General features: G+C 32.7%; 1 protein-coding gene across 16 annotated transcripts in view; it reads left to right on the plus strand.

The window, feature by feature from the left end:
- The window catches only part of LOC143240345 (GATA-binding factor 2-like), a 311086-nt gene that overhangs the window by 141164 nt on the left and 146400 nt on the right, over positions 1–23522 (plus strand). For 11 of the 16 annotated variants that reach the window (XM_076482622.1, XM_076482636.1, XM_076482631.1 and 8 more), the window contains one exon: positions 19715–20057. In XM_076482622.1, coding sequence (XP_076338737.1) covers positions 19715–20057 — 343 coding nt within the window. Of the gene's footprint in view, positions 1–6431; positions 6498–7498; positions 7516–19225; positions 20058–23522 lie in introns of those variants that run through there. The other 5 variants (XM_076482623.1, XM_076482630.1, XM_076482627.1 and 2 more) reach the window with 5 other exon arrangements.

Genomic DNA, 23522 nt, shown 5'->3' on the forward strand with positions numbered 1-23522 from the left:
CGAGGATAATACCAGAAATAAAAATATGTCTGATATCAATACTTAGCCACCAACCTATTAATTGTACTGCCATCGTGTGTGTTTGTTTTCCTGCTAGCTCTATCAGGTTTAGTGTAATCTAACTTGAAGGGTAGTAAAACTTGTCACAATTTTAACTCAAGAAAGGGGAGAACATTATACACTCAAATGTACCTACAACTTAAGAATAAACTTTTGTTTTCCAATACCTACTGTAAATATATTTGTATCATGGATAATCCACCTATAGATTTTATTGCTCAAATAATAAACTAACTTACTAATATGTTTGTGAAGTTTTGATAAGGACTGTTTGTGTGTGTGTGTGTATGGCAAAGCGAAGATTCGCACTTGGGTTTCTAAGTGGAAGACATGGGTTCTATTCAGTCGGTCTGAGCAGCATCTAGTCTATGAAATTAAAATTAGGATCATGAGAAAACCTATAATCTATCTTTACAATTCATGTGAAAGGAAAAAAAAACATTAACAACGTAAACGGTTACAAAAGTATAAAAGATTAATATTCCAATAGTAAAAGGGTTTTATGTCGTTTTTACTTAGAATAGGACATACATATTTAGTAGAATCAAAGAATGATAACGACCATTTATTAAGCAAGCGTAGGACAACTAGACTACACATTAATTTAGTAATAGTACGATAATTGCGTTGCACATTTATTCATTAATAGTATGCGACTCGTAATCCGAGGGTCGCGGGTTCGCGCCCGCGTCGCGCTAAACATGCTCGCCCTCCCAGCCGTGGGGGTGTATAATGTGACGGTCAATCCCACTATTCGTTGGTAAAGAGTAGCCCAAGAGTTGGCGGTGGGTGGTGATGACTAGCTGCCTTCCCTCTAGTCTTACACTGCTAAATTAGGGACGGCTAGCACAGATAGCCCTCGAGTAGCTTTGTGCGAAATTTCCAAACAAACAAACAAAATCATTAATAGTATAGGAACCTACTATGCATTTATTCGATAATAGCAACACAACTATCTGCACGTTTGTTCCTTAGGGACAGGAGTACTGTCATACACGTGTTAGTAGTGTTGGTAATCAGACGGTTCATAATTATTGAAGGTAGGTTCGCTTTATAAACGTTTTAACTTAATTCCTGACAGAAAACTACGATAAATTCAAAGTCAAAATTGCGTTGATAATTAAAAGCTTTCTATTACGATGTAGACTTGTGTGCAGAAGCTAGCCAACACGAAGAAGGTATTTTTAACTTCGCAATTATGATACACGCATCAATTACTAGTACACGAAAAAAGTTCAGTTAAAGTACTCAAGTACAGCTACGTATTCCATTTGTAGTTCACGTAAAATGAAGTTTTAAAGGACGATGCAAGGCCTGTGATAGTTAGTTGTACATTCGAATGGGCAATTAAACACTTTATTTTTAAAAAATAGTATTTTCTTTTTTTATTTATTTCTTTATTTGTCTGAAAAATATGAATTATGTCTTGATTTTGTTGTTGTTTCCTTTGGACTCTTGTAATTCAACAAGCGTTTTCTTTAAGTACTATAACTTTCTGATATTGTCCTGATATATTTTATGCCTTTTTATTGAATGAACACGCAACAAAATATCTGAATTTTTATGAAGAACAAGTGATTGTTAAATAAATGTATTTGTGTTAAATCATTGCTTTGAAGAAAACAAGAACGAAACAAAACTGTTTATTAAGTTGAAAGTTAATAAATGGACACAATACACGCACGTGAGAATATATGTATTAATTCTGGTAAAAGAAACGTGCACGAAAGCATTATTGTTGATAAAGGATTTCCAGAAGTACCAAACCTATTGAACTACTTCTTTGAGTTATGTATGTTATGTCTTTTTGTGAAACTAAACTACTTTATCAAAGATACAATATCTTAGAAGAATTAGTTGTAGTCACTTATCTTAGATATCTAAAAAATCAACATCCATTCTCTCACGAATTCAGAGACCATACACGTAAAAACTGTTTACTCATTTTGAAAGTGTTTAATCTACATTTTAACATTGTGTGTGTTCTCAAGAGGTTTCCTCTTGTAACGTACTTAACGAAATTGTTTAAAGTGACACATTAAGTTCGTGTACAACGTCAAACATGCTTAATAACGCTTCATCAATGTATAAATGAAGAAACGACACTGCACAAACCTGCTGTACAGTAAATGTTTGATCTTTTGATTAAATTATTAAAAACTACTGAATATATATATATACTTCGCGAACAATTTGATTTACATTAAATTTGTAATAATAGTTGTTTAGCTAAGCACTGTTCATCGAATTTCTCAATTAAGCTGAAATGTTGTTCGTTTTTAGCTCTGTTAGTAGCCTTAAAAAAACCTGAACTAATCTGACTATTAGAAAACCGTTTATTCATACTGTTCTCTGTTCGATGTCTTTATTTAAAAAAGTCTTAACGATAAGTGTTAATTTACTCATGTGAAAAGATACACTTACCAGTGGAACCCACACATTCTATACCACACTATGGACATATAAACAAGTAAAGAAAGTTTACGTTCTAGCACGCATGTTTAACAGTGTTATATTTAACAGCACGCTATATATTAAACAGCGTTTGATTCTCATACCTAGTTGAAGGTAAATATCTCTTACTTGTCCTTCCAGTTTTGTTATCTGAAAGTTAAATTTAAATATCTATTCTACAGTCTACGACAATGCAGAAAGAATTACATTTTTTGGAATATCAATTTAAAAAAAGTAATAGTTTTGCGAAAATTCGTTTCATTGTGAACATTCTGTGATTGTATTTAGCTACTCACAAGACATTTCATAATTATTATACTGATTCTGCATGTTTGATTAATAAGTTACTGATTGAGTGAGTAGCTTTAGATAACAAATTAATGTACCACGCAAGCAACTTAAGGTACTTTTAATAAATTCCACTATTAAAACGTCTGTTGTTATTGTTTTAAACAAAAGTAATTTCTGTTCACATTCCTACTTCACTCTGAATTTATTGTTAACATATTTACTGTACAAATACTGCTGTAAAAAATAAATATAACACTTTCATTTAGAGATGACTAAACTGTCATTAACTTACCTTTAATCCAGCCATTGTTCTCCACGAAAGCACAATAAGTTAGGTATTTGTTGACGTTAAAACTCTATCAATCTAATTATATATTTCACCGTTAATACTAAAATATTATTATTTCGTAGTAAAATAGATCAGATTAGAAAAACTGTGATTTTGTTGTGAAGCACTCCACAACATTAACGTTTGTAACTAATAGATAAAAAATATTAAATCTGTACAAATTTTGGAAACTCAAATTTTTTTCCTTAAATTTGGATTTTTAAGGGACTTCTTGAACCAGATACTAACTAATGATTGTTATTCCTATGTTAGAAATTATTGGTTCTACTTAACAGCTTTTCTTATATATATAACTATATAAAATAACCTGCGAATGATTCGTTGGGTCAAGTTTCTTTATAATCACTTTCATTCAAAAATGTTCTCCCTCTTTCTTGACACAAATCCTTTTAGATTAGTCCATCTTGTATCAACAACATCTTTATATTAGTTTACAACTCATTATTTCTCTCAAAGATATTATAATTTTTTTCTATCAAGAAATTTACAATAGTGTTACCTTGGTCCAGCGATAAGTAGAATTTTATTACTACTTAGTTTATAAAGTGCATGTTTTTATTCCTCTCATACAAAACGTGTAATCAAACCTTTAACATTTTAAAAAGAAAAATCCCATTTAGCAGTCCCCCTAATGGTACAGCGATGTGTCTGCAGACTAACACTGCTACAAATCGGGTTTCGATACCCGTTGTGAACAAAGCACAAATAGCCCACTGTGTAGTTTTGTGCTTAATTCCAAAGAAATAAATCAATTAAACAAAATTATAGATAAAACTTTTACTTGCTGCAGTGAATTTTATGATGGTAAAAATATTATTTTCCTAAAATATAAATATAAATTAATTTATTGCGGTAAATTATTTTATTCGGTTATTCGGCAATTATACAAATTAGAAATATTAACAAAATTATTGCAATTACTAAAATTTCTGTAAATTTTGTACTTGTGTAATATTTCTGCATTTTGACAAAAAGTTATTTTTAAATCACTTTACTTTTCTGAAATGAATGTATTCAGTAAACGAAAACTATACTGTTAAATTTCTTATCGCGGTTATTTAGATATAGGTATTCCACCTATCAATGGTGTTCGCGACAGTATTCAATAAAACTAATTTTGTTTAAAACTTTAAAATACGAACGATTTAGAATAGCATAACATTGTTTATAGTCTTGATGACAACCTAAGTATGTTTTCAAATGAAATATTCCATTTTTTCTTGAAGAAAAAAACTATAACTGCTCTAACATTGTACCTATAGTAATCAAGTTAGTACTCTTACGGTTACAAATGGATCTCAAAATCAGAAAAAGTGAAAGTCACTGATAACTTACTCTAGACCGAAGAATCAGCAGTCTGATCGCTACAATAGTATTGTAGTTCACTAGATTCTCTATTGTTTTGTCGTTATTGTTCCTCAATTTAATAATAGTTTTAACAGAATTGATTTTAGTCAATGCTATCGTTACGCTTAACAATTTCTACATAGTGAAACGTTGATAGTCAGTTCGAGTTCCATCTAGAGATAACTTCTTGCGCATCTGGTGAGCATTTCTTGATTGATCTCAAAATAAAACATTACTTCATATCTGACGAACAGTTCGTGTTTTGCCTGGTAACTTAAAAAAGCTGTCGTATGTTTTGATTGACAGTTTTTGTTTAATCTAGTAACGGGTATTACTCCCTATCTGATGGACATTTATGTTTGATCTAGTAATGGACATTACTTCCTATCTGATGGACATTTGTATTTGATCTGGTACCGAGTACTACTATCTATATAATGGTTTGCATTTGATCCCGTAATGGATACTACCCTCTATATGATATACATTTGTGTTTCGTCTTGTAATAGAATTAATCTCTATATGATCGACATTTGTATTTGATCTAATAATAAAAACTGGAGCGAACAAGTGAAAAACTGTCCTAACACATCTGAATTATTATAAAATATAAAACCGATTAGTGTTAATTGTATAAGTCAGTGGTATAAAATTTGTCACAAACATCCGATTGAGATGTCACGTCTAATTTTACAGTTAGATTATAAAAGTTTGATGAGTAGTCCTTACATTCGAGAGAGAAAAAGTAAATTTTTCTTACATATTTTTCACAGTTAGCTTTTTCTGTGGTAGTATAAACGTATTACACACTTCTAAATAACAGTATATGTAAAATATTACAGCATAAAAGATACTGTAAGCACTTGATCCCAACTCGCATTTTTCATGTAAGCATAACAAAAACACTTAAAAACCTTATGAATATTGTGTATCGGATGTAAGATGTACTTTTGTTTTCTAACATAAAATTAATACATTTGCTTGACGGAAGAATTGTTATTATGTGTGAATATCTGATACAAATGTTTAAAATATAATGATCGACTGATAAAACAATTTGGTGTGTATACGTCCTAATATTTAATGCAGAGTTCATAGCAATATTTTAAAACTATTTTTGTTGCAATTACGCTTTTTTAATTAATTATTTTAATGATATGTTTGGTGATGTACTGTTGGAAACTTCAATATTTTGATCTCAGTTTCAACCAGTTATATCAGCGTTATCCTGCCAATTTTTATGGGTAAAGTTTATCGTTGCTTCAAAGACAGATTTTGGAAATGTTTTGTTGCCACAAATTATGAGTTTGTTTACGTCATTTCTTGATTTAGAGACCAACATTCGAGCGTACATAATTCTAACTAAAATAAAATTTCTCCAAACTCATTTGCGAGAATGAAAACACGTGACGAAGATTTCACTATTATCAATGGTTCATTGCGCATAATTACTTAAATGTTTAAATTTCCAACACTTGTGACACTTAACATTTTCTTAGGTTTAGAGAAATAGTGTTGATGTGTTAAGTTCCTATTGTTAGAGAAAGGCTATAAATACTCCACATTAACCTTTGTTAATTGTCTACTTTGCTACAATTATTGGCCAAGCGTCATCACAAGTGATTGGTTAAACGGACATGTACTTCGAGTAAAGTCAGGAACAGGAAAATCATCAACAGCTCGGTTCCGGTCAGTGTGGCGCCAAGCAAGCCCTCCAGTCCAAGTGTCTCACGAAGAAAGACTGTGAAAAATTTAGTGTCCCAACTCGGAACGAGGGGAGGAGGTCGGGCAGCATGGGTTTATGGGACTCTCCACGAGCAGAATTTACGGTTGTGACACTCAGTCGGCGCCAAGCTGGTGTGGGCCGGGCCGGGAGGGGCAGAGGGAGGGTATTTTGTGTCCACCTTCAGCTAGGAAAGATTTGTAACACTACTAACAGTAGAAGATGACACGAAGTATCAATCACCTGTTGATGCCCCAACGTTCTGATTTAAGGGTATAGTTGTAGTAGAGTGTCGTTCAATATTTATAATAAGTTTTAATCGAAACTAAAGTGTTGTGCGTTTATGTTTTTATGTAAGCACGCATCCACCAGAAGTTTTAACACTTTAAATGTTCTTCTTCAGTTTGTGTAAAACTACGTATAGGTAATCTGACACAAAATATGTTTAAACATAATTATATATGTAACGTGTAGTGTTGACTGATGTAATGCGTTTTTTGTGTGTTTTTTTCCTAATTTTATTCGTATTTGTAGACAGAGATGTTTTAGTTACACAAACAAATTATCTCCTCATGGAATAGATAACGCTGAAATATTCGTAATTTTTAGGTGTTCTTTTATGATTAATTAGGGTTTCATAGACTTTAAGATTCAAACAATACGTCAAAAATAACTTTGACACAACAAGAGTACAAACAACATTATTTTAAAGCATATTGTGTCATGTTTGTTTATTTATCCGTTGGGGCAGGTTTTATATAGCACCAATTTACTAAAGCCGGGATTAAAAGGTAATAAAAACCATCGATTTCTTCTAAGGTTCTTGGAATCGGATGGCTGACAAGGGTGATCGACCACACGACTGTACAGCTTTGACAGATGCAATAGATGGGGGTGGGGTAGGGTGGTTCTTCATCTCGCGTTGTTGGCACCTAGGCTGGCGTGGTTCTGGTGAAAGAAGCAACATGCTTTGGGGGACAGCGCTTTTGAAACGCTCACATATTTGTCACAATCATCCAAATCCACGATAACTGCCTCTTTTCTGCCAAAGGTGCTTCAATATTCTCAGCAAATTTTCTAAACCACGTTTGGAAGAAATGATGGCCCATTCGTGTGTGCCGTCCATTTCACCTCAGGCCATACGTTAAGCATTTTTCAAGGCCTCTCTGCCTTCTTTGGAGACCCGTAGTTATCTCTAGATTGGCAAGTTAACTAAGAGTACCATAGTCTACAGTCCTTGTGGTGTCGTTGGGCTCACTACCTTGCGTTTGTTTATCTGTGGACTTGATAAGTGAGTAATTCGAAGTTATTTCAACAACTGCTAGAAATATGTCCTTAGAAAAGCTTGTTCTTAATGTTGTAGTGCACAATCTTAATTTTGTTATCTCCTATCACTGCATGGTATCCAACAGTTTTAAACATTACACATTAAATTTGAAGAGGTATTCTTAGATTATCAGCACACACTTCTTCGAAGTATATTCAGTGGCGGAATGTTGCTGTAATTTGACCCAATGTGATAACAACACACATACAGTATGTTTTCTAGTCACAATTCAAACGGAAAAAGGTTTATTTTTCTTGGTATAAAGTATATGCCTGCTTAGGGAGTTTATTTGCTCTGTCTATTTTAAAAGTAAAACTAAATAATGTTACGGTATTCAGTGTCGCTGGTTTGATACATTAGTTGTGAAATTCGATACACTTTGTCTAGAGATATGGGTAAAGAGAGAATGTTAGTAGTAGTCAAAAATAGTTTAATAGGTTGCGATCATAAAGTAGAGATTCCAAGGTACTATCTTTAAAATAACCCATATATTAGAGTTTACAATAACCTTCACTTACTGTTTGACATCCTGTTAAAATTAAATTACATTTTACGAATTCATTGCTCACCAAGAACTTTGTTTTCTTTGACTGTACACTATTATTTTGTAGTCAGAATATTAACATTTTCCTCATACTTAATTTTCATTGAACAATTTTCAATGTCAACCTCAGATTGCTGGTCTCCAGGTATTGTTGAAACAGGAAGTTACAACTCATTATTTTTAACTCTTTTTATATTCAAAGTTAACCTAACTGTTAATGAATGTATAAAGTGTGTTATTTTTTGTTCTAAAACAAATTATTAATAGGAGCTACAAAGGGACAGGAACTATGTAAAACCCTTTGTGTGAAACATGAAAAGAGCCAATTTATAATGTCTTGAATATACAGTGTATTAGAAATTATCTTAAACGCTATTTATTGTTTAATTAAATAAATGTTTAACTAATTATAACCTAGGTTTAAAAATAGTTTCTAAGGTTCTCCTGAAAACGGCTTCACACAGATTCTTCCTGTCTACCTTTTTGATAAGTTTTCTGTAAGTTTTCGGTTTTCATTTAACTAGGAGGAAGGCATAATAATCAGCTAAACAATCAATATTTTTTACAACTAAGAAAGTAACAACCGAAAATACCCGGCTGGTTCAGAGTTTACCTTGAGGGCTTGTAACACAATACAGATTGCTTACTGCTCAGCTCTGTGCTTAAAGAAACAAAAACAATAATCAGTTGAAATTATAATAATTAAATATATATATAAAGGTAAAGTTCTTGCTCATTGTTTAAGACAGCAGAGCCATTCGTTAAAGGTAATAAAAATTATTCCTTGAATTAAATCGTTAATAGGAAAAGGAGAAGCCCGTATTCCTTATAAAAAAAATCGTGCGATTTAAGTACGTGTGAAATATAATCCTTCAAAAATTGGTGGAAATTATTTTTTCCTTCCGGAAGAGAAATGTTATTAGCTACTAAAAAGATACTTAGATTTAGATACCTGCAGTGTTTAGTTTGCTTTTATCCCATGTTGTGTACAAAGTGGTTTGTAAGAAACATGTTTAACTACGTTGTGTTTTCAGAACAAATCATGTGAGGAATAGCGTTTTATTCTCAAACATTTATATAACATAGGTTATATAACGCTCAAATCCGGGGTACGATTTCTCGCGGTGTACACAACGGATAGCCTAGTGGGGTTTGAAAACATACAAACTATGAATATAGGTTTAAAAAGTGAATTTTAGGTTGGGGCGCGAAGTTGCGAAGTTCGGAACAAACCAATCTAAGTATTCATGAATATTTGACATAAAAACATTTTCCGTCAAGTTCCTGCACGTATACAGAAGTGTGGTTTCCGTGATCATTGTTAAATTATACATACTAAAAATTATGCTAATAAAACACTTTAACATTAGCATTAAGACTTCAAAACACCACACTATACTTTTCAAAAATGTCTCAGCAGTCGTAACTTCTTTGCGTAATTACTGTTTATTCGATGAAATAAAAGAATACGTTGCACTGCGCTTACATCATGAAATTAAAACCCCAAAAAAGAAATTAAAATCATTCTAAAACTTATTTTCCCCTTTATAAAATCAATTTATAATGAGGTGCTTTTTAAAAAAAAAAAACGCTTGTAATGTATTTCAATTTGTGAAATATTACTCATCACAACAAATGGCCACTATTCAAACTTCTACCATATTTATAAGAATAACAAGTGAATTGCTGTTATGTTGGTTATTGCTGATTTATGTTATTTTTAGATAGTGTGTTTTGGTTCTTTGTAGTTAATCACAAAGCTACACAATGGGCTAAGTGTGTGTGTGTGTTTTCTTTTATCAAAGCCACATCGGACTATCTGCTGAGCCCACCGAGGGGAATCGAACCCCTGATTTTAGCGTTGTAAATTTGTAGACTTACTGCTGTACTAACTCATTAAGTATATCGAAGCACTCGGTTCCTAGCACTCTAAGTCCGCAGACATTCCGCTGTGCTACTGGGGGGGGGTATATATATAATGTGAAAAATGTAGGTAAGTATATATATTTTTAAAAACAATAGTTCAATTTAGCTGATACATGAACTCATTTTTATTGTTTAGGTAATTTACCTTAAACTGACTATTGTCATCTTCTCCTGAAGACGGGTATGGTCAACAATTTGTAATTATAAATATTTGGAATGTTTAAGCGTATTAAGACGAGATGAAATTTTGAAAACATTTCGAATTTAAATATTATTTTATATCGTATTATTTCATAAAATAAAATGTTGTTTTATATTTTACACCTTACTAGAATTAAATCTTATATCGTAACGGACAATTTTATTTCACAACGTTCTCGTTGCTAAATTTAAATGTTATTTTTTAATTTGTTGGAAAGAATGTTTCTTATATTGTACTTCCTATCGTTTTATTTCAAATCACACGAGTTGGCAAAGTTGAATGCTTTGAATTTTCGCGCAAAGCTACACGAGAGCTGTCTGCGCTAGCCGTCCCTAATTTAGCAGTATAAGACTAGAGTGAAGGCAGCTAGTCATCACCACCCACCGCCAACTCTTGGGCTATTCTTTTACCAACGAAAAGTATGATTGACCTTAACATTTTAACGCCCCTACAGCTGAAAGGGCGAGCATGTTTATTGTGACGTGGATTCGAACCCGCGACCCCTCAGATTATGAGTCGAGTGCCTTATTCACCTGGTCATAAAGTTGAAGGTTGTATCACTAAACCTATTCTTGAATATAAATAACATTCACATCGTGCTCGTTAATAAACTAGTTATTTCACAACACCGTCCTTTATCAACTTATACCTTATTTAACGTTATTCTATATGCCAATTTTAAATGTTATTTCACAACAAACCTTTTACTGTTCTAGATATTTTTGTGCTCATTGTTTCATGATGCAATCACTATTTATTTTAACCTTCTAGTTAATTTTTTAGAAAATCATAACAAGATAATATTGATTTGTATTTTCATTTAAATTTGACTATATACGCGCCAGAAAAGTTTAATTGTCCTTCCATAAGCCTCAGTGCTTTACTTAAAACCTATAAAACCATTAGATATAAGTTTAAACCCAATTTAATACTCAAGAAATCATTTATAGTAAAAAACGTTTAACTTTATTGTATCACTATATAAAATTTTATTTGTTTTGAATTTCGCACAAAGTTACACGAGGGTTATCTGCGCTAGCCATCCCTTATTTAGCAGTGTAAGAATAGAGGGAAGGCAGCTTGTCATCACCACCTACCGCCAACTCTTGGGCTACTCTTTTACCAACAAATAGTGGGATTGACCGTTATGTATAACGCCCCCATGGCTGAAAGGGTGAGAATATTTGGTGTCAATCGAGCGCCTTAACCACTTCGCCATGCCGGGCCATATAATTTTTTTATTCTAATCTAAATCCAGAGCTATACCTATGATTAATGATTATATAACGTTTATTATCTTCTGTGAGAAAACTCAATATTACATAGAAGTAAATAGTAACAAAGTACTAATTTCGGGATGTATTGCATATGATTATGATATATTAAAGCTCGTAATCTATATCAATTATTTGCTGAATATTCTATCTTTATAATAACTAAATTATATTGAATATAACATAATATGGGAAAAAACAATCTGTCTATAATAAACATATTAATAATATCATGGACATTTGGAGACATTTCCTTTAATCAATAATGCAAATGCTCATTTGTAGAGGCTACCGCTCCCAAAGCTCAGAAAGGGTCCTACATAGTTTCTACGAAACATTTCTAGTCAGACCATATTAACACGTATAGCAATTACGTCTTATAGCATAGGGTCCCAACTGAATTGAAAACCGACGAAAGGTTAGCCTTCTTTGCCACCCCCACTACATACACCTTTTATGAAATGCATGCTTTCTGAGAGAAATGTGAAAAGAAAAGTCTAGTTATTACAAAAGGTTTCCAAAAGAAATTCTACAGCAAGCCCTATTTATTGTCTATCATGGAAACAAGCAGTAACCTACAATAACCCTAAAACTATAAAATATACATTGATATGAGGTTTGATAAATTAAGATAATTATCTAATATAAGATAATTTTTTTATGATTTTGTTGTAAAACATGCTTCGTGTTTCGGCTGACGGTATTCAAAGCAAGAAAATTATAGGTTTTGACATAATGACTTGCTTTTAATTTTAGTATGTTATTGTTGAATTATCTTATTTATTTATTTTCGCCCTCAGCTATAACGTTTGGTTGTATCTGGATCTCTGTATATAAGTTTGGTTCAGAATTACTAGCGTAATAAACCGGCTATTAAAAATAATCTGTTGAGTTATAGAAAGTGCGAGTCATTCTGGCCCGGCATGGCCAAGTGGGTTAAGGCGTTTGACTCGTAATCCGAGGGTTGCGGGCTCGAATCCCGGTCACACTAAACATGCTCGCCATTTCAGCCGTGGGGGCGTTATATAGTGACGGTCAATCCCACTATTCGTTGGTAAAAGAGTAGTCCAATAGTTGACGGTGGGTGGTGATGACTAGCTGCCTTCCCTCTAGCCTTACACTGCTAAATTAGGGACGGCTAGCACAGATAGCCCTCGAGTAGCTTTGTGCGAAATTCACAAAAACACAAACACACACGCGAGTCATTCTAACATTATATAGATTGCTCACCAGTTGGGGGAATCATACACCAAAGTTCATATTTATTATATGATTTAGCATGAGAAGCATAGAACAGACAAACGATCAATTGATTATCGTTGTTTGTAAAACTTATATTTCAGCTGTTGTTTTGTTTTAATCTACGGCTGAGCTGCTGTTTAATAATGTCTAATATAATAATGGATTCTGTTCTGCACTCACTATTAATTAATGTACGACTTGTGCTTCAAATGCATTTGCATTTTGTGATGATAGTGTTATGTATTCAAAATGTTCGTAATTGAATAGGTTTAGTAAATAATACAAACATGTCATACATAAAATACAAAAGTAAAACGGGTTATTCATTTAGCTGTTAAAAACCAGATGTTAAAAATTAGTTATTATATTTCTTTTTTTTCTTTTAACTGGCAGGTCGTTGATATACAACAAAAATATTTCAAACTCAGTATCGACATTATGCCAAAACTATAATTAAAAAAAAAAGTTTTGTATTAGATTATTCAACAAGAAATGATTAGATGTGATACGTATTATTCGGTGATGATTATTATACACTAATATACTGTGAATATGCTACGATAAATGTGTCCATTTACTGTCAGTTATTCGCTTTGACTAGAGTATTTGGAGAACGTCTATATTTCTTGTAGGATAATGGCTTCGCAAATAAATTGGTCAATATGCACATTATTTAGTGATAATTATTTTCGTTAATCAGTCAATGTGCAAATTCATTTCACTGACTCTTCAAATATATACCTTCTCTAATGATATTAGTTATTATGCATAATACCAGAATAATATGGAAAATATTCCACTTATCCATACTCACTCTAATACACATTTATATCTATATTTAATACTGTATTTATTAAATAATCTATATCCCAAAGTTTGAGAAAAAGTTCTGAAACAAACGAAATCTGGATTATAAACCAGAGAAACTGGAAATATTAACCAGAATATTTGAAGAAAATGTGGTTAACAAAAATGTTTGATAAATAAGAACAAATAGCACTTTTTTGTGTATAATGCGATTTGAACCACATTCCTTCGAAACAATGACATATATAGTAATTATTGAAGTAACAATAAAAACAAAACTATATCTAATGAAAATAATTGTCACGAAAGAATGTTCACCTGAGAATACTTCAGTATAATCAGTCAAGGTTATGATTACGGCTGCCAAGGAAAGAATTTCGAATTATTTCGAAAATCCACCTTTATCTGCAACCATGTTGGATATCTGAGTCTATCTCTCTAAATATCATAATCTCGTCAGGCCCGGCATGGCCAGGGGGTTAAGGCGCTCTATTCTTAATCTGAAGGTCGCTGGTTCGAATTCCCGTTACTTCAAACATGCTCGTCCTTTCAGCTGTGGGAGTGTTATTATGTGACAATCAATTCCTCTATTCGTTGGTAAAGGAGTAGCCCAAGAGTTGACAGTGGGTGGTGATGACTAGCTGCTTTCCCTCTAGTTTTACAAAAATAAATTAGGAACGGTTAGCGCAGATAACCCTCGTGTAGCTTTGCGCGAAAATAAAAAAACAAGCAAAACAAACATAATGTGTTACTTACAATTGCGTTAACAATTCTTATTTCGAAAAGCAACGGTTACTTACGAAATAATTATGTAATTTATTATGTGAAGTCTGGTTTAGTTACCCGTGGTGAACAGAGCTCAGATAGCCTACTATGTAGCTTTGTAAATCTTACAACAAAACAAACAATTCAAAAGGGATTTCGTGTTCATGTTTCTTCATTTCAAATGAATGATTATAACTTTCTTAATCAAATACGTTTATTTCATCTGCACAAATAATGAATTACAAAAGGTAAAAGTATAATATTGGAGGCTTGCTTTGTATACTTAGATCGATAAAGGTGTCCAAGAGTTCAAATAAATTTTACAGTACAATTTCATTAATAAAATTACGTTATTTAACATGTGATGATCTAGAGATTTGGAGTTGGGTTATTTTTACTTAACTGTTTCATCCTATTTCCTACTAGATGAAGCATCCGTCTGTTGGATAAGTGAAATAAAAATTAATTTATAAGAAAGGATAGGAAATTGTACTACAAAGATGTTTTTTCTTAACATAATAAACATTAAAAGTGCAATACAAATACATAAAGACACTAATTCTGAAAAGAAAGACATACTGTTTTCTAGAATTTATATCAATATGAAATTAGATGGAGTCTGACACCTCCTTATGACCTTCCTCATGTCGTCCTGTATCGCTGTGTCAAGTTTGATGTTGATTGATCAAGAAATGTGGAAACATATAAAGAATAGATACACACGTATATTGACGCTTATTTATACATAAGATGTGCAGTCCAACATCTAACCTCTTTATGACCTTTCTCATGCCACACTATATCACTGTGTCAGGTTTTACGCTGATTGATTAAGAAATGTGAAAAGTTATAAGGAACAGATACGAAATTATACACACACATCTAATGCTTTGATTATTTTACTAACAAACTAAACGCTACGCTCTAATAATAGAGGTTAAAACCCAACTTAACTACATTATAGCATATCTCCGTATTGACCTAAAGCACTCAAACTTACCATGAGCACAGTAGACCGTACCTTCGTGTAGTTGCAAATGCTGCGTCATCATTGTACTATCATCGTGATGCACCATATCCTATTAAAACTTAACAACTGTGTCGTCATTCACTATGATATATCATACTTTATCAGAGTTGGACATAGTGTGTCGTCTTTTCACCATCACCATAATTAGCTATATCCTACTCAAACTGAACATTTTCCATCGTCATTTTACTATCACCATACTATACAATGCCCTATTAGAGCTTAAAATACTACATCGATATCTTAATGTCACTATAATATACTGCCTTGATAAGTCTGAATAAAAAAAAGGAATAATATATCTTTCATCTTTCTACTATTATCATGATACACTGTTTTATATAATAATTAAAACACTTCAATGTCATTTTATTGCTACCCTAATACACCATATTCTAGAAGTTATGAAAATATTATAATTCTATTATACAATCATCATAATTTGCCATATGTTAATAGCAGCAAAAAATATTATACCGTTAATTTACTATTGTCATCGTGTGCTTTGTCCTAGTGTGTCTGTTCATTTTTCCCACTCTCATTGTTTCACAACTACATATTGTACTGTGTGCTTATAATGATTGAAGATATTCTAGCGTTACTACAATGTCTCCGCGACGTTGTGTGTTTTAGTAGTTGTTGAAAATATTCTGCTGTTGTCATTTTATCTGCAGGTGCACGGTGTCATATCAGAGATATTGGACTCATCGCAAGCAAGTGTTAGAAAATTCGCTTTGCTGACACGTGACACAGTAGTGTTGTATATCATATAGGTGGCTGACACTACTCAGATTGGAATAATCTCTTCGTGACAAATGTTTCAAATATGAAGTGTAGTAAATGTATTCGATTTCACGTTTAAGGAAGGCCATCTTACACCGAGTTATTTATAAAGACTGAAACATCTACGCTAGAAACAGGTGTCACACAGACAAAACAGAAATAGATAAATATGCATACACATATATGAAAAAAACGTTATATCAGTAACGTCTAACTTCTTCAAGGTGGTAAGTTTGTGAACATGAATATACCGGTGTATAGAAGCGTGCTTGTCTATTTCGTAGTATTTTCTAGCTAATCACAAATTGAAATCGTATACTTTGATCAAAGATATTTCCAAAATACTCAGCACACAGCTAGCAAGTTTTCTATGTTCAGAGAATGCACATGGACGTCTGTTATTACTGATAATTAATATTGTTAATTTTGAGTAGAATTTATTAAAATACTATAAATAGCTCCAACAGTATTTGCATTATATTAGTTTAAATCTAATACTGATCTTAAACACCTTAATAAACTCATATTAACTCATAGGAATAAGCTCAATGAACTAAAGCGCCAAATAATATATCACCAAAAACATCAAAATAATTGTATTTCAAAATGATCATAAAATACTAAAAGTTATTCGTAGATGGTTGTTAGAAATAGTAATGTGCCAGATTGATTTAATTTCTGAAGAAGGTAACATCGTCATAGAAATTGTAGCTAAACAAGTAAGGTCTGTTTTCAATATACTCTACGTGATTTTATAAATTTGGTGATAACCCTTTTAAAAAATTCTACAAAGTGTGAAAAGTCATAATACTGATAGGAATTGTTCACACAAGTTCTATCGGTTATACAGAGCAAAAATTCTGTTTATTTTATTCGCAATGTTTCACCAGGTTACCTGGCTGGTATCAGCAGGTAAACATGGTGAAACGTAGTAAATAAAATAAATAAAAGATTTAATATGTACAGGGTGGCCCGTAAGTCCCTACCCATCCATATGTTATTATGTTATATTCAATTACGCATGTATTATAAATTTGTTTCTTTTTTTTTTTTGGAGAGTTGTTTGAAAGTGGCAATATTAAGGATGCACCTCGTTCAGGAAGACCAGTTAAACATAGAGAGTCATGTGCTGGTGTGGAAGAGTCAGTAATTAACTGGATACAAAAGATATATGGATGGGTAGGAACTTACGGGCTACCCTGTACAGCCGACAAAAACTTATGTGAATGGTAGAATGTGTTTTCTTAAATGTTGACAATTATAACACTTGTAAAAAATTCTTTAGGTAGTGAATATTAACCTTTAATGTAAAACTGTCGTTGCTCAACGTGCTATATATATAGTATAAACATTTCAAATTAGATGACTCTCTGATTGCTATCAATCTGCAATAATAAATATGTTAATCTATTTAAAATAGTTAGATGAGATAAAATTAAAAAGGAGAAAGAATGTGAAACTACTAAGTCAAGCTTCATAATTTAGCTAAAAGATGAATAGAACATTTTGCTCTAAACTGCAAAAAGCAAATAAGTATTAGGTTTTTGAGATCTCTAAATAAAGAACAATAGCATGGGTTAAAAGACAGGGGAAAAATAAATGTTGAGAGTTGCTGTTTGCACTTGAGTTTTATCTATGGATAGAACCTTTACTTAGTTTCCTAAAGAAGTTTGTTATTCAGTACGGGTGTGTTTTGTTTGCGTTTCAGTTTTATTTAAAGAAAACCTTTACTTAGTTTTTAAAGACACGTATTCATCAGTGTGGTTGCGTTTTGTTTGCACTTGAGTTTTTACCTATAGAAAGAGCCTTTACTTAATTTTTTAAAAAAGTTTGTTCATCAGTATGGGTGTGTTTCAAAGCATATACTTCACTTATTTTTTAAACTACTTAAATTGTTAAACGTTTTTGAATCAGTTTAAATAATTGTGCATATACAAGTGTATATATAAAACCATTTACATCATCATCATATAACTTGAACAATTTTACTGCTCTTAAGATTGAGCAGTGAAAGTTACAGCTCTTCTGAGTTTGTTTCATAATAAATTGATTGCACGTTTCTCGGATGTCAAAGATTTTATTTGAAATGACACTAAGAGAGTGGATAAAAGTTGACAAAAATTAAAATGAGTTCTCAGTTCTTGTGAGATTTATCTAAAGATACACACGGATAAAAGAAAATATTATTATTATAAATTTCACTGTGGTTAACTCCAAACTTACTGCAGAACAGTTTTGATAACTGGAAAGTCTACAACATGAATGGGAGTTTTATGCGTTACTTTAAGATATGAATCTATATGTTACTTCTGAGTGTGACACGTGACGAGCTCTCTTACTACTTTAGCTTTTCTCACGCCAGTAGTCTCAATAAAAAAGTATCGTCCAAACAATAAAAACTGATAGAAAACGTCACATGTACCATGTTAACTTGATAATTTATTATTCGAAACTTCCCTCGTTATTTTGCTTGTCAGCAACGTGATACTTTAACGCTCAAAAATTTGAGTAATGCCATTAAATCGGCACCACCAACAAACGTGAACAATGGGCAATGATCTGGATGGCGAAAATCGTGGTGTGAAGGTTACCCTTCTTCAACAAAAGCGTGACCCTTCGACTATAAATCTAAGGAGAGTTTACTCGCTATGCATGGTTTTCATATAGTCCCTCCTCCTGCCTTTCCATTGATTTTAACTTCGATAAACAAACCAGTTAACAACATAAGATCGCTTTAGTGCAGTTCAAGCAACATCATCGTGGGCCTTAACCAATGGTTTTTAAGCGACAATTTCCTTCGTTTCGGGCCTCAGTTCATTGCCCAAATGGGATGAGTCCTGTTGAAAAACTAAATGTGCCAGACATTTTAAATAAGGTCTCAATGCGTCACTGTTCTCTAAATTAGTTATTACTGTAAAGGGGCGGGTTTCAGGTACGACTGACAACCACAGATGGTCTTAGCCTTCACGTCGGGAATAACTAACCAATCCAACATTATCCCTTACGTCTGCTCCATCCTCTTTGTTATGCTTTTAAATAATAGATGATCGTTGATTGGATAGTTTAAACTCGAGGGGCCAGACGTAGCATTCACATGGCTAACACCCTGGCGCCAGAGAAAGCGTGACACTCCCAGTTGTATACCGGGCTGTATCGGTTTGGCAAGCCTTGGCAAAAGGGCGCAACCAACACTAGAGGCAACAGATCAGGAGAATTAGCTGTGCACGAGTGAGTGTAGTTTTCGCTATCCATCAGAGCTCTGGTTTGAACGGCGCTGCGATACATGTGACTCTCAGTAGCGCGTGGCGTGTAGTGTTTATTTACGTCGAGTATGGAGATAAACTTGTTTGTTGATCGTACGGTTACATCTTACTGAAATTATGGATTTTTAGACAAGGAAGATAAATTAGCAAATCTAACTGTGTGTTAGCGTGATATGTAATAAACAATTAACTATTATTAATTAACACAAAGACCGTATGACATTCTAGCTTATAACTTTAAAGCAACAAGACAGTAGAAATGGAAACATTTCGCCAGCTTCATCTTAGTTTGAGTTAAACATTTGTTATCGCTTTCTCCTGGTATAGAATTCGGGGAGTGATAAAACCGCTACGGTACAGGGTTTCCTGTTAAACCGCTTCAGTCTGGGCGCCCTTCCTTCTTCCTTCATCGTGGATTTCCAACAAACCTACGGGCGAGCTGCCATGGACATGGCCTCAGCAGACCAAGGCCAGTCCGCAGCACACCGATGGGCATACGACGGGCCCCGTATGGGTCCCGCACTGGATGGCTCTGGCAACCTGCTTGCTCCAGACGATGTGGACGTCTTTTTCCATTCTCTGGACAGCAACGGAAACCCCGTAAATCCTGCGAGTTACTATGCGAGTCCAGCAGCTGCTAGGGCTGTTCATAGTTACAGAACACCACATGGTAAGTTTTGTTTTTTCCTAAATGCCACAAGTTGATCCTTAAAATTACCTAATTTCTTATGATATGATGATGTATCTGTGGAAGTAAAAGCTGTCTGTTTTTTTTTCTCCAATCACTATTTACTATTATCCACGAGATTAAACGGGCACATCGAATAATTAAGGTTTTACAGTTATCAAGTTATAGTTGAAAAAAAATATAGATACAATAATTTTTATTTTCAAACTTGTATACTACTTACCAGTTTAGGTAGGTAATACTAATACTTTTCAATTGTTGTATTTCATGAGCTGTAAGTGTCCTACAGTTACTGTGGGATAACTTACGTACGTGTCAAAATACTATGAACGTTGTATTACAGAAGAATGAGTTAATAGAAATAATTTTCAAGTTAAAATACACTAAAGTGATTTTGAGTTGCAAATGTTAAAAAAGTTGTATTATGTTTGCTTTTGATTTACAAAGTTGTAAAGTATGCATAAATATTCTAAGAGACCTAACGCAGGTAGTCATTGATTTGTTACAGACTAAAAACGAAATTTACTGTTGAATTTCAAGCGCAGGTATGCAGAACGTTGTCTTAGAAAAGATGCACCGGTTGAGGTACATTTTACTACGTAAGTTGAGATAAGATATATACATGTGGTCATTGGTTACAAATACTTAATTTCTCAAAAGTTATTCAGGTTACCGTATTGATACTAAGAGTTCGCTTCGTTTCATAGCATACATTAGTAAGAAAAACTAGTAGCTGAGTTGTCAGTTTACAGATGATCAAGTCAGTGTTAAACCATCGTGTTTAAATAAAAACCAATATATGTCAAAAATTCGAAACATACTTATGTTTTAATTATAGTGAGATAGAGAAGCAACAGGGTTAATGAGAGATGTCTTAGGAGACGAGTATAATGCGTAAACTATCGTTATCACACAAAGGACAAGTTAAAGATATGAATTGTGCTTACGATATGTTAACGGTAAGATAAGAATTGTTTTTAAAATGTATTGGCGGTTATTTATAATATGAAAGGCTCGCAGTATAAATAATGCTTACGTCGTGTATTAGATAAGAGGTTAAGACTATAAATGCTGTTTCAACTGTATATACAGAGTGATATACATAACAATTAGAAGAGTGAAAAGACAAACATTATTTTTTTTTTTTATATACAGCGCATATGTGTGAGTTTATCAGCTGAATTATGGCTGATAAAACTGAATAAGAGAAAATACAACAAGGAATTGAAACATCTAACAGGAAATATGTAATTATTGAATTCGTTCTTATATATTCAGTGAAGCGGTGTTGAGTGTATTATACAAAAATCGTTTTACAAAGTATTTAACCGTCCTAATTTACGTCAGTTATACCTTACAACAATCAAAAAACCATTACTTATTTTTATTATTGCTATTACCATAGTATTGTTAAAATACAAACTAGTTTTATTGTTTTGTAGAAATAAAATGATAAGCGATGCTAAGTGATTAAAGAAGTTGTATCGCTACTTCGTGTAATTATAGAGGGTTGTGTGGGTAATAGTTTGCTTCATTAACAAATAATTTGTATAATTATAGAGGGTTGTGTGGGTAATAGTTTGCTTCATTAACAAATAATTTGTATAATTATAGAGGGTTGTATGGGTAATAGTTTGCTTCATTAACAAATAATTTGTATAATTATAGAGGGTTGTATGGGTAATAGTTTGCTTCATTAACAAATAATTTGTATAATTATAGAGGGTTGTATGGGTAATAGTTTGCTTCATTAACAAATAATTTGTATAATTACAGAGGGTTGTATGGGTAATAGTTTGCTTCATTAACAAATAATTTGTATAATTATAGAGGGTTGTGTGGGTAATAGTTTGCTCTATTAACAAATAATTTATATAATTATAGAGGGTTGTTTGAGTAATAGTTTGCTTCACTCAAAAGTAGTTTGTATAATTATAGAGGGTTGTATGAGCAATACAAACGAATTATTCGTGTGCTACTATTCCTCTTGTCATTTATTTGTTCAAAGACATTAATTAACAAGCTCGAAGCTAAAAATTTATCATCTACACCAAACAGTATCTCATCGGAATACATTACTTTATTAGAAGACTTTTATAACAATTACATAATTCTTGTGATATAATTAAAATTAATTAAGTGTAACAAATACTTGTTCTATTGCGTATACAAAAAAAAATATTATAATAAGTATTTGGAAGACGTGCGAAGCCAAGATAATACATCTTAATCGTATACAACGATGCATAAACACACTCATTGATCAAACTTCTCAACTGTACATGACAATACATACACGCACTAACGTCTATACCAAAATATATTATTATTCGTATATATACCCACACGTATACATATTTACGCTTATCCATATACAAGAACTCAATCTGTGAACACATTCGTGTCAAAAACAATTATAGTGGCCCAACTCAATCCTGGATAACCTCGCTTCAATCGACGATTTTAATCACAAACACAATAATGCTTTTAAAGTTTTGACATTGTTTACTACCTAAAACAATAATAAGTCCTCCCTTTGGAGATAATATTTTGGAGTTATTTAAATTACTTTAAAACTATATGTTTGTATCTTAAAGATATGATATGTTGAAGGAAACAAACTGTTACGAATATGAAGCAAAGAAATGTTTGGTATTTGACTTTGGATTAAACTTCATTGATAAAGAAGTGAAATTAACCAAGTAGTAAGAGTTAATAGACACACGAAGGTGCTAATTGCGTGGTGTATTTCTTTATTGAAACATATAGAACGAAGGTGCTAATTGCTTGGTGTATTTCTTTGTTAAAACACGTTTATCGGGGAACTTCATAATTAAGGGAGTATATGTTTCTTCTCTTTGAGTGACTATAATAGTGTTTGAAGAGCAGAAAATGATTCCGACACCCCTGGTGTGTATACACCTCCTTCAACTATGGAAAGAGCTGACAACCCGAAATTAAACTTTAATGACAATAGTGCAACCCGCTCGTCAAAACGTAACCATATTGTAAAGCTGGTTTGTAATGTTGGCATCGGAAAGGCCAGGGTTAACTAACCTACAGCAAGACAGTGTTTACATTCAGCGGGGGCTCCTGCCCAGCAAGTCAACGATAGTAATACAGAAAAACACTTTCTATAAGCAGCCTATAAAAGGCTTTTACAAAACAAGCATGGAATAGAACTCACAAGTGGATTTATGTTAAACGATAGCAATAAAACTTTAAGATTTGGTTAGTTAAAGCGAGAAGTTACTCACAAACAAATAAGATGAACAAAGAATTCCCTTCAATGTGCATCCCACTCTGCTCATGTCAACTACATATGTTACAAAACAAATAAAATTAGGCCTCACAGGTGCACTGAGGGACATTAAATAAACAAGTGAATGACTTTGAGGCTTAAACTGTCAAAGATTAGATAAATCTAATTCTAGACCATTAATATAA

The sequence above is a fragment of the Tachypleus tridentatus genome, chromosome 13 (genome assembly GCF_004210375.1).
Source record: "Tachypleus tridentatus isolate NWPU-2018 chromosome 13, ASM421037v1, whole genome shotgun sequence".
In the NCBI taxonomy this organism is placed as follows: domain Eukaryota; kingdom Metazoa; phylum Arthropoda; class Merostomata; order Xiphosura; family Limulidae; genus Tachypleus; species Tachypleus tridentatus.